At 41.7% G+C, this 17,253-nt stretch overlaps 2 protein-coding genes and 1 long non-coding RNA gene across 3 annotated transcripts in view; 2 read left to right on the top strand and 1 right to left on the bottom strand.

Moving 5' to 3' along the window:
- Window positions 1-68: 68 nt before the first annotated feature.
- On the top strand, window positions 69-8,714 carry LOC310963949 (uncharacterized protein; the record flags this gene model as incomplete). The annotated part of the gene is made up of 12 exons (XM_083936906.1): window positions 69-169; window positions 325-403; window positions 1,571-1,712; window positions 1,816-1,912; window positions 3,277-3,392; window positions 3,502-3,572; window positions 5,148-5,273; window positions 5,358-5,453; window positions 5,616-5,744; window positions 6,262-6,390; window positions 6,475-6,550; window positions 7,735-8,714. The coding sequence occupies exons 3-12, from the start codon at window positions 1,655-1,657 to the stop codon at window positions 8,712-8,714; spliced, it is 1,878 nt and encodes a 625-aa protein (XP_083793032.1). The 5' UTR covers window positions 69-169; window positions 325-403; window positions 1,571-1,654.
- A 1,924-nt stretch (window positions 8,715-10,638) lies between these two features.
- Window positions 10,639-13,205, top strand: LOC310964342. Its single transcript, XR_014593728.1, has 2 exons — window positions 10,639-10,834; window positions 11,596-13,205. It is a non-coding gene; the product is annotated as an uncharacterized lncRNA (long non-coding RNA).
- Window positions 13,206-13,562: 357 nt separating this feature from the next.
- Window positions 13,563-17,253, bottom strand: part of LOC310964285 (E3 ubiquitin-protein ligase) — a 4,195-nt gene continuing 504 nt past the window's right edge. The window contains exons 3-4 of the mRNA XM_083937355.1: window positions 15,592-15,765; window positions 13,563-14,177 (exon numbers count right to left, since the gene is read on the bottom strand). Of these exons, the coding sequence (XP_083793481.1) occupies window positions 13,722-14,177; window positions 15,592-15,765 (630 nt within the window). The 3' untranslated portion in view covers window positions 13,563-13,721. The remainder of the gene's footprint in view (window positions 14,178-15,591; window positions 15,766-17,253) is intronic.

Here is a 17,253-nt window from a genome sequence, read left to right on the forward strand (position 1 = left end):
ACAGCTCTGGAGGATTGTTCCGCTTAAACTCAGAGATTTCGGGTCTGTGTGAGAGACTTGAGTTGTGAGTCTCGGTGTGTGTGTTGTTTCCTCCTCTGTGTTCCTCCTCCAAACTCTGGCTGCTATCGAAAGTGAAAGAAGACTGTTAAAAGAAGAGAGTCTGCGCGCGGTGAGTAGCTCGTGTGTGTGTGTGTTTTTAGTACATACCAAAACTAAAAGGTCACCGTGTGTTATCGGAGCGTATGAGTCATGTGTTTCCACTTTATACTGACTTTATTGATGTCTTTTAGCATACTTTTCTTATCTTTTAAAACCACTTTGTAGGCGCGCATGTTGGATGGAGAGAATGTGTTTCCATAGCACCCAAACACAACAGCTGCGTTCACGGGTCACTGGGATTTTTGTAAGTTGTGCTTCCAGTTATTACGTTTTTTGTGTGTTTAGTTGTTAAGCACTGGTGGAGGAAGTGTTTTACCGAAGTGGAAGTAGCATTGTATACAAATACAGAACCAGTTAAAGTCATGCATTTTTCAGTTTAGGCTAAAAGTATGGTACAAATTGAACCCACCTTTATTTATTCACTTATTTAGTTTGTCATTATTTTATTCCAATCTGCTGCTAAACTGCACGCTGCGTATTGTTGTATATTGTTCACACCTACGTTTAACCACAATAACTGTTACACTCACATAGTCACATTTAGTTATTGTTTGATTTATTTGATGTGAGCTTTATTTTGATTTGATTTATGTTTTTATGCTCATTGTCACTCTGACCCTTTTCCCATCTTTGTATTGAAACTGTTGCACAATAACAACTAACAGTTGAACAATTAATAAAGCGTCTTGAATCTTGAATCTTATACAGCACGTATAAGAGATAATCATTTTAAATTAAAGTATCAGAAGCAACTTGTGTTGCAGCAGAATTGCTCTAATTAAACTTGTATACTAGGGCAAGTTTGATTTATAATTATCATTTGGTCATATTTTATAAACTCATCATACTGTAATGTTTCAAAGGCTTTTTCAAATCAGAGCAGGACGAGGAGTAAAAAGTGCTTTTCAAGTACAAGTCAAGTGCATACAAAACTCAAGCGCGTGTGCGTGTGTGTGTGTGTGTGTGTGTGTGTGCGTGTACGTGTGCGTGTTGGTGTGTAAGCTTGTCATTTCAAATGTGTCTTTTAAAGGTCTAGCCCAGGGTTGAGCAATTCCGGTCCTGGAGGGCCACTGTCCTGCATGTTTTAGGTTTTTCTCTGCTCTAACACACCTGATTCTAATGATTTGCACGTTACCAAGCAGCCAGTAGCTGGTCTAGCCTATTCTTTTTGATGCTTTTAATTTTAAATTATTTCTGCACTTTAAGGGATTGTACTGTAAATTCCGTTGTACTGGTACAATGACATCCTTTAATTCCGTCCTCTGGCTGTTTTTACCGCTCAGTGTTGCTCCGTTGTTGTTAATGAATACATTTCTACAAAGAAGCGAGTGTAAAATAAAGCTACTTCAACTGTAGCGTTGATGGTTGTCCGTGTCTCTTAATTCCTGCTGTATTTCATGTGCTTTAACAGGTTGAATCCACACAGTAAATCCTGGAGAAAAAAAACACTTCAAGAATCTAAAAATGTCCACGCTGACATGTGAAAGACATCACTATGAATCAGGACATCGTTGAAATGTTCAGAGAGAAACTAGACAGCTTCACCATCTCAGGTAAGGGACAGAAGTGGAAACACTGAAGCGCGCGGCGTTTACGCGTCTGGTTTTTATCCTAACGTGTCAGTTATGTGTCTCATGTCACTGTTGTGTCTTTTAGATTATCACGGCCTGGACAGTCCGGGTCTGACGTGCTACTTGAACAGCGTGCTGCAGGTGCTTTTCATGACCGAAGACTTCAGAGACGCTGTGAAACGGTTCGTTACCTCAGGTTTATTATTATAATATATTATTATATTATTTATTATTATGGCTGTCTTTATATTTCAAGTCAAGTCGGATCAAATGAATACAAAAAAAAACATTTATTTAGCTCTTTGCAGTATTTTAAAGGCGTAGTTTGACTCATTGGGACTCTTTCTTGGTAAATTACATGAGAAGATTGATACCACTCATGTTTGGTTGTTAGCTTAGCTTAGCATCAAAACTGGAAGCAGGGGAATAGGGTCCAAAGGAACAAAAATAAGCTGCAACAGCACCTATAAAGCTCACCAATTAACAGAAAATCAAAGTGTAAAGACAACATGTTGTGCTGTTACAGAGAGTCACGTGCTGGTCTATGTGTTTGGCCAGAACCAGTTGCCAGGCAACAAGGAGAGACTAAAACACCACTGTAATTCTCACACTTTGGTTTACGTCTTCATGCAAAACATGGCTCCGGCTTCATGTTTACCACAATGTTTCATCTATTATGTTGAGCTATCCCTTCAAGACAGATTTGTCAAAACCAACTCTAGGATAGGATATAAAATCTGTGCTTCACTGGTTACTTTAATAGTGTTTAATACAAGTTTAACCCTTTGAACTCTGCAAAAGAAATGGGTGTTTTTGCTTATTGTGATGTCATTTCTTATCCTCAAATGCTTCATAGCTCTAAGATCTCACGTAAGTCGTCACATTTTACTAAATAAACACAAAACAAATTGATCCAAAAATTTCTAAATTCAGGATCAAATATTCATTCATTTATCTTCAACCGCTTATCCCGGGGACGGGGTCGCGGGGGGTGCTGGAGCCGATCCCAGCTGACATCGGGCATGAGGCGGGGTCCACCCTGGACAGGACGCCAGTCTGTCACAGGGCACATAGAGACGAACAGAGACAGACAACCATTCACACCTACGGGCAATTTTAGAGTCATCAATGAACCGAACACATGCACGTCTTTGGACTGTGGGAGGAAACCGGAGAACCTGGAGAAAACCCACGCAGACACGGGGAGAACATGCAAACTCCACACAGAAAGGCCCAGGCCGGGATGCGAACTTGGAACCTTCTCGCTGTGAGGCGACAGTGCTAATCACTACACCACAATATTGAATAAAATAATTCTTAACACTCTAAAAGTTATTTGAGCTCTGTAAATCATTTAAATGAGCACAGTATAAAGACGATTCAATAGTTTCATCCGCACTTGAAGCCGGGGTTTGCGCGGGATGCCATCACAAGCGTACCAGGCGGTGACGGGAGAGGCAGCAGCCTTAGCTTCCTGCTGCAAACAGAACGAACGCTCGACGTATACAGGATCACGTAATGTCACATTTATCTCTGCGTGTGACAGGTGCCGCAGTAAAGATTCGACGACCATCGACCCACAGCTCAGACGACTGTTTGCCGATTTACATAAGAATATCGCCAAAACACACAACGTCACGGACAAACTGGGGATCACAGACGGTAAGTTCTGTGTCATCATCCTGCAGACCCTCGAGCCTGGTACTGACTCAGAGAGGCGGCCCGTACAGTGTGTTAATTCTGGTATTTTTCTCCTCACTGTTACCTTCAGTGTATGAGCAACGTGATGCTGCTGAGTATTTTGAGAAGATCTTGTGTTTGACCAGTCCGGAGGCAGCCAAGGTAGGGATAGTATAGCATCTGTATATCTAATTATGCATTATATTGTAGCGATTCTTACCTTTCTGGCATTTTCACACATTTATTTTGTAATCTTAAAATGCTCCTGATAAGCGTATGGCACACTGAAATGTAAAAGAAATCCCCCGGGTGTTGAAACTTAAATTCTCGTATACTTCTGATAAAAGCCTGACCAATCATTTTATTCGGTCTGAATAAAAGGATTTTCCGAGCTTCCTGCCTGTCATCTGTCGCTCTGTTTCACTTGCGCTGCTCATGCTGCGTCCGAGTGCCATGGGAAGGCCAAAGTTTCGGACCTCCAACTAGGCAAAGTGCACTGGAAAGCTGTCAAAGTGAACTTCCTACTAGTGAATCGGGGTAGGTCTTCATGTTCGCTTGTAGGAGGTGCCACTTTGACAGCAGTCCAGTGCACCTTGCCTAGTAGGAGGTCCGAAACTTTGGACATCCCATGGCACTTGAATGCAGCATTTCTCTCTCTAAGCACTTGTCGGAGGAGGAGGGAGCGTCAGAGGTCAGGCAGGGGAAGAGGGTGGGACTTTGGAGGGAAGCGCTGTGAGACATGCCAGAAAGGTAAGAATTGCTTTAATTTATGGTCTATCATTAGATTTATGTTTTGCATGCATTAATATTTAAGCAGCAATCTACTCTTGGTTTGTTACAGTGGAGTTTTAATGTTTCATAAGGCTGCAACTAATAATTATTTCTACTTTTCATGGGAATTAAAGGGAATTTCTAGGAGTAAACGGGAACCTAGAATTAACAACATTGGAAGGTTGGTCCTTAACTCAAATATAGGTGGTGAAAATAAATTCTAGCATATTCTTGAGTAAAACAACCAGATGTCATGCAAGTACACTCGGGAATATCTATGATCACATGCACATAGCACACTGCTTACTGCGGGTCTTTGCGCACATGTACCGTGCATTCCTCCATTACATGACCTTTTTGATTTACATGTTGAATGGGACTTTTTTAAAGGGAGCAGAGGCTCTTTTCATTTAACATTTTGAATGTTTTGTTTTTTTTGGCCATTTTATGTAATTTCTGAATGGGTGGAGTCGGGGGTTAAGTAGTATTTTACTCAATATTCATGTTTTTGTTCTTCAAAGAAATAATTGATTGTTCAATAAGATAATTAAAACTTGATAAAGTTCCCCTTACAAATGAATCTGTTTAAATGTAATGTGTTTAAATTGTATAGTTTTGCATGGATGTCTGCCCATGACAAAAGAACATATTTATATTTATGTTCAGGGATGATACAGTTTGTTTAAAGTACCCCTAATTTCCAGTTAATTCACATAGATTCCCATTGAAAGTTTCCCAATATTTTCCGCCCCTTTGCAACCCTAATGATTATTGTTATTATGGATCAATCTGCTGTTTATTTTCATGATCAATCCGTTAAATGTTTGGTTTTTAAACTGTAAATAAAAAGTGGTTCAGCACTTGAGTAAATGTAGTTACATTCCACCACTAATAAGGATCAAAAAGGATTAAATAGATACAAAAAATAGATCATTTATTGAACCTCTAATGTACTTTTTCGTCTAGATATTCAAAGGAGAGTTGAATCACACGACCACATGCCTCAAGTGCAACGACAGGAACGATTCCAAGAGTTTTTTTTGGGTTCTGCCACTCGTGGTGGAAGATTTGCGTCGTCAAACCTACAGCGTGGTACTATGCTTTCCCTTTACAACAATAGTAGTTGTGTGTTTTTTTTCGATGCATGCAGCATGATTGAGTATAGTATGTCTACAGGAGAGAGGGTTGAAGGCTTTCTTCAAGGGAGAAAATGTGTGCGGGGAAGACAAGATGTTCTGCAACCGCTGCGTTAAAAAGCGAGACGCACACTTTGTGAGTGTTTTCATTTAAGTCAAGTTTTTCCCATTTATACGTTTTCCCTCAATAAGTCCTGGTAAATATATGACCTGATATCATCTCATACATCTGTGAAGTGTGATGGGTGGCTGTGCGAAGGTCTCGTGTTCATGCATTTGTTTTCACAATGTGGTTTAGGGATGTGAGATAACACATAATCCAGAGATTTTGACCCTCCTGCTGAAGAGATTCAGCTTTGACTACAAGCGCATGTGTTACGTCAAGCTTCACTGCAGCGTGGATGTCCCCCAAATTTTACACTTGGAGGTATGTTTTTATACATTAATTTCAGCAATAAATTGCTTTAAAGGTCCCATATTGTGTATTTTCTTTTATTATAAAGCAGGTTAAGGGGCTATAAAAATACTGTGAAAGTATCAAATCGCTCAATCCACAGAGAAACACACAGAAATCATTTAGAAACTGTGTCTTTAAACGAGCCGTCAGGACTTCTGTACGGCTGTCATGTCACAACTATACCTATCGATAGGTCAAAAGTGCTGCTACAGTGATGTTAGTTATTCCCCGGCTGCAATGACAGTGCAGAGACACAGAGAGTGCAAAAGTGAAAGGCCCCGAAACACTGACCAATCAGAGCAGCTTTTTCAGGAGGGGGTCTTAAAGAGACAGGACGAAAAAAATGTGTTTTTGAACATTAAAGCATATAAACATGTTCTAGTACTAACCCAATATACAAGTATGAACCTGAAAATGAGCAGAATATGTCCCCTTTAACATTTTACACTTTAATTGTCATGACTTTGTTCCATTTTCTTCTCTTCAGAATTGCAAATACGACCTCTACGCTTTAGTTAACCACTTTGGTAATCTAACTGGAGGACATTACACTGCCCATATCAAATCCTATGAAACTCACGCGTGGTATCACTTCAATGATGACATAGTGAACAAGGTAAGGAGACAAACATTATGCAGTCCAGATTCACAAATCTTCACACCGTTTAGCCATTTACTATAATTCTATTCAACCCTACAGGTCAAACAGCCACCGTTTGAGGCTGGAGACAAGTCTTTGAGGTCTTGTACAGCTTACCTCCTCATGTACAGGAAGGGTGAGTTTGCAAATGTTCCGTACTTCTTGGTGTGCATTTCGTTTAAATGTTTTATATTTAAACGCACAATATGCAATGTTCTTCCGCTATGGATATCTTAATCCAAACATTAACGAAAGATGCAGCAATGCCGTCGTCGCAGTAAGGAACGGAGTGGAATTATCCGCAGAGGTCTCTTCCGCAATTAAAACCCGGTGGAGGGCTGCAAGCTGAGCTTCTACTGACGTTGGCTCAGCTTGTTTCTCTAAAACTTAAGACCCGGACGTAGCCGAATTACCCACAGTGATCTCCTCCTCTCTAAAACAAACAAACCTGGTCATCAAAGCTGGTAAAAGCACTGACTATTTAATGCTTCATGTTGATAACGTAGTTCTCTGATGGTGTTCAGCCCATTGGTGGAGGGGCTGCAAGTCGAGCTGCCACTGACGTTGGCTCAGCTTAGCTTGTTTCTCAGATCATTTAAGATGCAGACGTTCGATGACTGAAACTTTTCACCCAGTTGAAATATACAGTTAAAGATGAACAAGATCTAAAAAGTTTATCGAAAAAATAGACTTAAACCTGGATAAAAAGTCAATTTATGACAGCCTCTGAGAACCACAACACTGATACAAGGGGATATGACCTCACTGACAAATATTGAATAAGTTGACATTGTTGGAAACATTTGCGATAGAGAAATTACATGTTATACCTTTTTAAATTAATGTATTTAAGGTGTTTTATCCAGGAACGCCTTTTTCAACCCCATAGATTATTGACCTCATCCTGTACCCTGCACTGTGCAATATGTCTGTACTAAGGTCACTTCTGTTTTTGCACTATTTGGACATTCATTCATCATTCATTCATCTTCAACCGCTTATCCCGGGGTCGGGGTCGCGGGGGATGCTGGAGCCAATAAACAAAACAAGAACAACTGCACTATATCATGTGAATATGTATATATGTCTATTTCTATTTCTTCCTTAACTTTATTGCTTATTTTGTAATATTCTGTTGCTGCTGTGACAAACGAATGTCTCCGTCTGCGGGACATTAAAGGTTTTCTGATTCTGAAGACAAACACTGCTTTACTATCACTTACTCAAAACTCAGTGTAGTGTCTCGTGACTCCAAAGCATGCTCTGTACACTTCTGTTGTTTTTTCTGTCAGTAATAACGCCCTGTTTCTCTCTTTAAAGTGAGCAGACATCCTGAAAAAACTGATGAAGGCGACCAGTTGGCTCTCTGTGCACATTCAGATGTCTCCGCTGAAGGACGCCACGAGGAGGCGGAGAGTGGAGCGGCTCTCGTTCCTCATCATCGACTGGAGGGCGAAAGCTGTTACGGCGGGGGAAACTTGAAGCGCTTGAATGGCGATATATTAAAGAAGAGCCACGGTGATACGGTTGGCAACAAACAGACAAAGCTTTCTGGGGAACTGACCCGTGCAGACGCTGGAGCAGACGCTGGAGCAGACGCTGGAGCAGACGCTGGAGCAGACGCTGGAGCAGACGCTGGAGCAGACTTTCGAGCAGACGCTGGAGCAGACGCTGGAGCAGACGGAGACATTTCCCAAACACAAAGGTCTTATTTTGCAAAGCTGCAAAAAGATGGAGGACATAAGAGTCATGAAAACAGACAGCAGCTTGATACAAACTCGGAGGTGCACAGAGGGACCCCCACAGCACCTTTGAGAAGACACCAGGTTGACCTGATGTCAGACCAAATCCTTACATCCTTTAATCAAAGACTGGAGGGGAATGAGGCCTTCTGGGAAATGCAGAACAATACTGTTGCAAAGACTGGAACAACAAGTGTAAGAAATGATAGTGGCCTTCCAATAAATGGAGTCAAACCTGCAGAAAGAGAGTCAGTCGCAGAGGTAAGAAGAGAAACCGGTGATGGAAAGTCATTCTATGTTTCCTCCAACCGCTACTCTTCTACAGTCCCACACTTGCAAGGTCAGTTCAGCGCGACTGGGTGTAAATATTCACCAGACTTATGCAGGAAATCAAACAGTTCAAAGAGAGACATGGGGAAAATGCAGCATGTTGTGACTGCAGACGGCAGCAACAAACCAGAGCAAGCTGTGGAGAAGGGAGAAACATCTGCAAGTTGTAGAGCGAGAAGAAAGGCTGCAAAGAGCAGAGACAACGTCAAAAAAGAGCCATGGAAGTGATGAAATAATAATCATGATATTATCTGCATCTTCAAGTGTGATATTTGGGTCATTTTTCAAGTAGGACTCACATTGTAATCATTGTTTGATTGCTCTGCAGCAAACCTAATACTTCTGGTACTGTCGATCATTTGGATAATCATGGATAAAATTGGATTAGTGATGTTCTGATTGAATCTTTTGGTACCAAATTTGTCGTGGTCACTATGTTGTCTTATCTACACATGTGCACTAAATGTGGTTGCAATAGCAAAAAGCATTCAGGAGGTACGACATGTTTTGTAATTAAAGCCCTGCCCACAGAATCTGAGCAAACTTTGCGGGCCATCTTTAGAGAACCCGTACAGAACATCAAACGTCTGATAAGTGACTTTTTTCCAGATTGATTCTGAGATGTTGTCAGACTTTGACTCCGCCTCATTTCCTTTTACCAAAAAAGGGCATGTATGTGACATTGGGGGGAGGGAGATACGTCCATCTGGCTGACGTTTACCTCCGTGGAGAAGTTAGGGCCAGCAGCTAGCTGTCACTCAAGAGACCACGCCCCTAATTATTCATAAACTTTAACCTCCAATAAAATAAAAACTAGCCTGGTACAAAAAAATCACCCCCCTCAGTGTTGTCATGGAGATATGACCTAAACATACAGACGAGAATGTTTTTTTGTACCAGGTCTTAAATAGGTTAAATGATGCTGTTAAAAAGGCCTTTTTAACATGAGGGTCAATGAGAAACTGCTCTGTTATGAAACCTGGTGGACACTCAGAGAACTGCAGCTTTTGGTACTTCTATATTGGATCAACCAGGCGGGAAATCGTTTTAGATTCAGCGGGCTTGGCTTACATGGATGCATTCGTCTGAACACACAGAATCAAGAAAAAAAAAAAAATATTTGGTAGGCCAATACATACATGTTGTTGTTATAGAGCCACCATCTGGACAAATTGTGCCAAGTTCGACACTGTGCTCCATTGGGTCCCCATCAATACACCAGTAGTTTGCATATACAGTTCTCGAGATGTGCCAAAGACTGACAGAAAGAGATTTCTTGCTTTATAGTTGCATTATCGCATCATGATGTAATTTATGTAGGTGAACTATGCCATAAGTTGGGGCGGCCGGTGGCTGAGTGGTTAGAGCGGTCGCCCCATGTAAAGAGGCTGAGGGTGCACTGCCAAAAACAAAAAAACAACTATGCAGTAAGTTACAGAGTTGCATCAATTGTAAAAGTGTATAGGAGTAATTCTACAGCAACATTTCAGGCCGATGTACACTCACCGGCCACTTTATTAGGTGCACCTGGTGCTTAATAAAGTGTCAGTGTGGTCTTCTGCTGCTGTTCCCGCTCTGCTAGAAAGTCAGTGGTGTTGTGTGTTCACAGATGCTCTCCTGCATTCCTCTGTTGGAACCAGTGGATATTTGAGTTCCTGTTTCTTCTCTATCAGCTCAAACCAGTCTGGCCATTCTCCTCTGACCTCCGGCATCAACGAGGCATTTGCGCCCGCAGAACTGCCGCTCACTGGATCTTTTCTCTATTTTGGGACCATTCTCTGTAAACCCTAGAGATGGTTGTGTGTGAAATTCCCAGTAGATCAGCAGTTTCTGAAATCCTCAGAGCAGCCCGTCTGGCACCAACAACCATGCCACATTCAAAGTCACTTCAATCACCTTTCTTCCCCGTTCTGATGCTCGCTTTGAACTGCAGCACATCCTCTTCACCATGCCTACATGCCTTAATGCATGTGGTTGCTGCCATGTGATTGGCTGATTAGAACATTGCGTTAACGAGCAGTTGGACAGGTGTACCTAATAAAGTGGCCGGTGAGTGTATATTTCTTTAAGGACGAAAGTGAAAGTACTTTTTCAGCCCCATCGGTTTCCGTTAAGATTGAACGCATCAACGCACTGAATCTGCACACAGGAAAAGAAGGTCGCGAAGCTCGAAACGGGACACGGACCAAACCGAGACAAACAACCCGACATGGCGGTGAAAGTCGTGGTGAGGGGGTGTGGGGTGAATATGACCATCGACCTGTGCGACACTGAGGAGCAGTTGAAGAGCATCACAGTGCTGCAGCTGGAGGAGAGAATAAAGACAAAACACGACTTTGGAAAAGGAGGTAGAGTCACTTTAGACCCCCTACATGATTAAAATGGCCACTTAACATTGACAGTTTGTAATTGCTATTGTTATTATTATATTTGTATTGTTGTATTTCTTTTATTATCCCTACTATTATATTATTCCTATTATTATATAATAATTATTATATTCAAACGTGAATGTTTATATATTAAAAAGTAAACTTACCTTGTGTGTGTGTGTGTATTATTATTACATTATTATTATAGTATTCCTATTATTATTATTATTATATTCTTATTATTATATAATTATTATTGTTTTCAAACCTCCTATTCAAATACATATTATTATTATTATATAATTCCTATTATTATTGTTGTTATTATTAGTTATGTTATTATTATATTCCTATTGTTATTAATATTTATATTATATTTGGGTAATTAGTATTCAATTATTATTATTATATGATTCCTGTTATTAGTATCCCTATTATTATTATTGTTATTATATAATTATTATCATATTTAAACCTGAATATTAGATTCAAAAGTAAACTTACCCTCTAAGTGAAAGGATATATCTCTGATTCTGTTAATGTATATCTATATCTTCGTGTGTGTGTGTGTGTGTGTGTGTGTGTGTGTGTGTGTGTGTGTGTGTGTGTGTGTGTGTGTGTGTGTGTGTGTGTGTGTGTGTGTGTGTGTGTGTGTGTGTGTGTGTGTGTGTGTGTGTGTGTGTGTGTGTGTGTGTGTGTGTGTGTGTGTGTGTGTGTGTGTGTGTGCGTGTGTGTAGAGATATGCCTGGCTCTGATGTGCAAAAAGAAGATTCTGCACCGAGACTCCACCCCGCTGTCTGAATATGGAATCCAACCGATGTCATTGATTAAAATATGTGGCAAGCTGATTTTGCCTGAAGCTCAAGTTATACATGCTGCACTCATGCGTGAGTTAGATCGGCCCATGGTTTAGGATGGGGGTCAGGAGCCAAACTACATCAAAACGGTCTGATTTATAAATCAACAAAAGCAGATTCTGGGCTCTCAATGTTTTGTTCCTGATCTCAAGTAGGAAAATAGCTCGACACAGTCCAACCTCTGGATAATATCAATGAGCTGAAGTTTATTACTGCCATTAAACAGGTTAAAAAGACAATGATAAGCAATGCAACAACAGACCCTCACTCATTACAAGTGTTTCTAACTGTAAACGTGTTAAAAACCTTTTGTGCAGATTATTGTACCTGGAAACGAACCATTTCATATTACCATATTGTCCCGAATTTAAGACGTCCCTGATTATGAGACAGACCAGTATTTACAGCAAACACATGAGATCAAGGTCATAATTTAGTTTTTTCTGACTTTTCAGTGTCATTTTAGTTTAGAGTGTGTTTTAGATTGTTTTTTGTTAGGAACTGGTATAATGTCTTAGAAGTATGTAACATAGACACACTATGCCTGGTTGGAGAATGGCCTTGTTCAATGTCTGTGCTTCTTAAAGCTGCTTTTCCACTGCATGGTGCGTTACGGCTCAACTCGACACTCTTTTTAAATGATTGCATGACCACAAAACTACTTTGTACAACTAACAAAATGCGTTCCTCTGTTTGGCTGCCGGTGACTGAATCACAGCAGTTTTATGCGGCGTTGCTATCCTGCTGTCAAGTTGTGACGTAACGCCGGGTCCAAGCTGGTCCAAGCCTCATATTTCTACAACACAGCAGTGCCGTGTTCTTCCCTGTTGTTTGAACTGATCTGAGTTTTTTTTAAAAACAGCATTATTGTCATTGTCATATTACTCTTTCTGATGGGTGAAAATGATGTCTAACTGCCGATCGAGGTCATCATAATTGTTCACATGTTCGCCCGTTGTGTCTGTTTTGTATCAACGGAGCGTTTGGACCCGGACATTGTATTTTGAAAGGGTGTTACGTCAGACTTAACAGCCAGATGGCGAGGGGGATACTACTTGCAGTGGCGAGTTGTGTCAACCAGAAATGTAGTGGAGCAATTGCGTCGTAGCGACATTGAATTTGTTCAATTGTTCATTTCTGTAGGTCAACGTCACCAACTTTGACAGAAATTCCTCCAAAACTGAAATTAATTTAATGCAATTTATTAATCCGATTTAGTTACTACAAATATTTTTCACTGCTCTTTTTTTTAGTTCCTGGTTAGTTGAGTGTCCTGAAATAACCCTGCATGACATGCACTGTACCGTTAAATAAAATAAATACAAATTAGTGTCAGAAGGACCCAAAGAAAAGTTACAAATGTGTCATGACCTATGTAGCAAAAAGTGATTTTCTTTTATTTCAAAATATCTTAAGAAATATTTGAAATAGTTGCAATTCTTGTCATTTTTCTGATTTTGTCGGATATTAAATCATTTTTCTAGAATGAAGACTTGTCATCAGCCTCATTGTTTACTATAATTCTGTGGTTGTCCTCTAGATGGTGCTACAGCTCCTCTGGCTTCCTCACTCAGGTGTTACACTTTTATACGTGGACAAGAATGGACCAGTTTCATCTATTAAATATTTTGAATTTTACTTTGCATGTGGATAAATGTTAATATGTAGCCGTTGTTTAACATTGTATTCACATACATGCACCTGTTAGACATCCAATAGACATTCTGCAGTCATGTAATAGGAAACTTTATTAAGTGATTATTAATACAAAACAATTATTGATCAGAGATCAAGGTTGTGAGGAAGGAACCTTCATCATTACAAACAGTGCTCTTAACAACATTATGGGAAAGTGCAGCAGACCGTTTAATGCTCACAACTTAAACAATAAAATAAGCGGAGTCTACACTTTTGGCTTCAGTTGCAAGAAGAAAAAAAGAACAATGAATTGAAAGAACAGCGGAGTGTGACGCAACAACGCTGTAAGCAACATTATGACCTCCCTCTTAGTTTCTGAGCCACACGGGTATGGAGGTTTGTCTGGGAGCCACGCCGTCACTGCAGGGGATGAAGTAAGAGCTCGTCTTCAGGCACTCGGGAGTCAGTTTCAGACACACAAAGCAGAACTCGATCTGACAGCGAGGACAGATGATGTTCTTGCAGCCCGTGTTGTCGTGCTCCACCCTCTGACCACAGGTGGGACAGGCCCGGATTGAGGGACACGTGTCCACCCCCTCCACCTGAGGGAGAGTGGTGGTCTTGCAGTTCTTGAGGATCTCAAGGTCGTGGTTGATGCAGCATTCGTTGTCGCAGCGGTCGGAGCGTGGAGCCGTACCTTTCCACACCTGCAGACACTGCCAGCAGAAGTGGTACGCTTTCTTCTTGTCTGCTGTGCAGACTGTGCACAGCACGTTGAGGTTACTCAGGTCCTCTCTCTCCACAAAGGTTTTGCACCCAGGACACTGTTGGAAAGGATGCCAAACAGGAAGTACTTCAATATTTTTGGGAAATACACGCAAGCCATTTTCTTATATGAACACGGGACAATGTCAGAAGAATCAGGTGCAGATATCGTTCTTGAAAGGTTTTCTGTAAACACGCCGTCTCAAATATTATCTGTGTACACACGAACACCGTTGAATACGACTCCAAGCGCTGTAGTACACTTGGCAGGCCTACATGCGGTGCTGTAACTCTGCCACAGAAAGACACCAAAAACTGCAAAGAAAAGACGGAGCATACGCATAAAGCTCGGCGCTGTATTCAAACCCAAGAAGACGAAGATGGCGAGTGCAAGATCGAGAAGATTTCGCGGTGGTATACCTCATAGGCTCAGTAGCTTCTGCATGCAGTCCAAGTTATAGGGTCGAGAGGTGGGGTGGTGACATCATCGCTTCACAAAATAGGCCGATTAGCTATCCACACAAAAACGCAAGGGTGGTGTTGTAAGATTTATCATCTCCCGTTTTCAGAAAATGACATTTTCAGCCTCCCAAAACGCCGCATCTGTCTGGATGATCGGCCAAAACGATACAAAACTTTTGCAGTTACAACCTAATGCATCTGGGCGTCCCGATAGACAGCCCCATAGTTTGAAGTTTCACTTTCACGCATGTAGCCCAGGAAATTCTCCGTGTCAGATGCGTTCTCACACGCTTGGCAAGGGGGTGGCGCCTGGGTAGAGCGTGCAGGACATGATCGGAAACGATACGGAATACGTCGCGGCTGTGTAGCCAGTTTGTAATCTTGGTCATAAACAACCAAGTCTCTCGCCGTTCCATGAACCTGTCCGATCATTTTGGTGTCTGTCCAGTCGTCGACGTGTCAATCCCCACACAGGCTCAATCTGAGATTAAAGTCTTTGTACTAGGGAGCTGGTTTGATGACATTTACGTTCTCATACTAGGTAGTTCCAGGTTTGCAGTGGATGCGTGAAAGAGGCTTTATTAGCTTTTCTTACAAACAAGTAGATGAGGAGATTGATTTGTCTCTCAACCAACTCTGAGCAAGAACGCCAAAAAGTATATTTCCCAAACGGTTCCTTTCTGTCCTTTAAAGCTATTCTTACCTTTCCGGCATGTCTCACAGCGATTCTCTCAAAAGTCCCACCCTCTTCCCCCTGCCTGACCACTGAAGCTCCCTCCTCCCTCAACATGTGCGATGAGAGACAGACGCTGCGTGCCAGTGCCATGGGAAGTCCGTAGTTTCGGAACTCCAACTTGGCAAAGTGCACTGTAATACCTGTCAAAGTGGAACCTCCTACTATCGAATCCGAGGCAGATCGACCTACCCTGAATTCACTAGTAGGAGGTTCACTTTGACAGCATTTTAGTGAACTTTCCCAACAACTTTGCCAGACAACAGCGGTACACTCACTTCTTTGAAATCACAGTACTCGGTGGCAGCCATACGGGCGATTTTCTCCTCAAAGTACTGCATCTCTTCAGCTGTCAGTACTGCCAGTCTGCGCACCTCTTGATAAGACCACTCTGCATCACACTTGGTCGTGTTGCCGTCCGTTAAAGCAGGGCACTTAAATTTGTACTGGCCCTGAAATTACAGAGACAGTTACAGGTTATGTTACATTATGTATCAATATTGTATCGCGTGTGTGTGTGTGTGTGTGTGTGTGTGTGTGTGTGTGTGTGTGGTGTGGTGTGGTGTGTGCGTGCGTGCGTGCGTGCGTGCGTGTGTGTATGTGTGTGTGGTGTGGTGTGTGCGTGCGTGCGTGCGTGTGTGTGTGTGTGTGTCCTTTGCATATCTCCAGAACTGATCATCTTGTCTACTTCACACCTGGCGGGTGTATTGCTGGGAACCAAAGTTAGATGTGACACAATTTGTCCAGATGGCGGCGCTATAACAACAAACTTTACATCCTGTAACTTTTGAACTACAAGTCTCAGCAACAACATTTTTTTCCCTGGGTCCTGTAGGTCCAGACGAGCATTTCCATATAAGTCACGTCTGCTACCTCTGGCACAATTTCCACCATTTTTAATTATGTCCAAATCTGTTTGGTTTTTTATCTACTGATTGTACAATTTTGGTCATTCATTCATCTTCAACCGCTTATCCCGGGGTCGGGGTCGCGGGGGGCTGGAGCCGATCCCAGCTGACATCGGGCGTGAGGCGGGGTACACCCTGGACAGGACGCCAGTCTATCACAGGGCACATAGAGACAAACAGAGACAGACAACCATTCACACCTACGGGCAATTCTTAGAGTCATCAATGAACCGAACACGTGCATGTTTTTGGACTGTGGGAGGAAACCGGAGAACCCGGAGAAAACCCACAGTCATTACAAAATTTGTTGCAGGACATCTCTGGACCAAGCTGGAAAAAATGACCTTTTCAGATTTTCGATGTTTCATACACCTTTTCTATAGGTGTAGGTTTGCTCAAATGTTGTGGGTGGGGCTTAGTTTACGAAACATGCCATATCTCCTGAACGCTTTGTACTGTTATTTGTGCTGTGTGTGTGTGTGTGTGTGTGTGTGTATGTGTGTGCCCCTTGTGCATCTTCTGTTTCCATTGCCTGTTCTTTTTTCTGTTTTTTGTTACTAAATGTCTCTCAATTGTAATCATCTTCTTGCTCTTTCAACATGTGCTAAATAAGGTCCTCGTGGGACCTCCAACGAGGCAAAGTGGACTGGAGTACCTGTCAAAGTGGAACCTCCTAATATTGAATTCGGGGGAGATGGACCTTCCCTTTCTGCTTTGACAGGTATTCCTTTATTCTTCCCTTGGCACTTGAACACAGCATGAGCTCGGCAAATATTTTTTCGAACTGAATAAAATGATTGGTCAGGCTTTTATCAGATATGAGAAATTAATCTTTTTGAGTTTCAACACCTGGAGATTTCTTTTACATTTTAGTGTGCCTTACGATTATTAGGAGCATTTAAAGAATACAAAAGGAAAGTGTAAAAATGCCAGAAAGGAAAGAATTGCTTTCATTGGCAAGAATTAAACGGGCACTATTTTCACTGGTGATGTAATACAGTGGCACAAACAACAGGGACGTAAACAGTCTGG

Source organism: Echiichthys vipera, assembly GCF_963691815.1.
Source record: "Echiichthys vipera genome assembly, chromosome: 22".
Lineage (NCBI taxonomy): Eukaryota > Metazoa > Chordata > Actinopteri > Perciformes > Trachinidae > Echiichthys > Echiichthys vipera.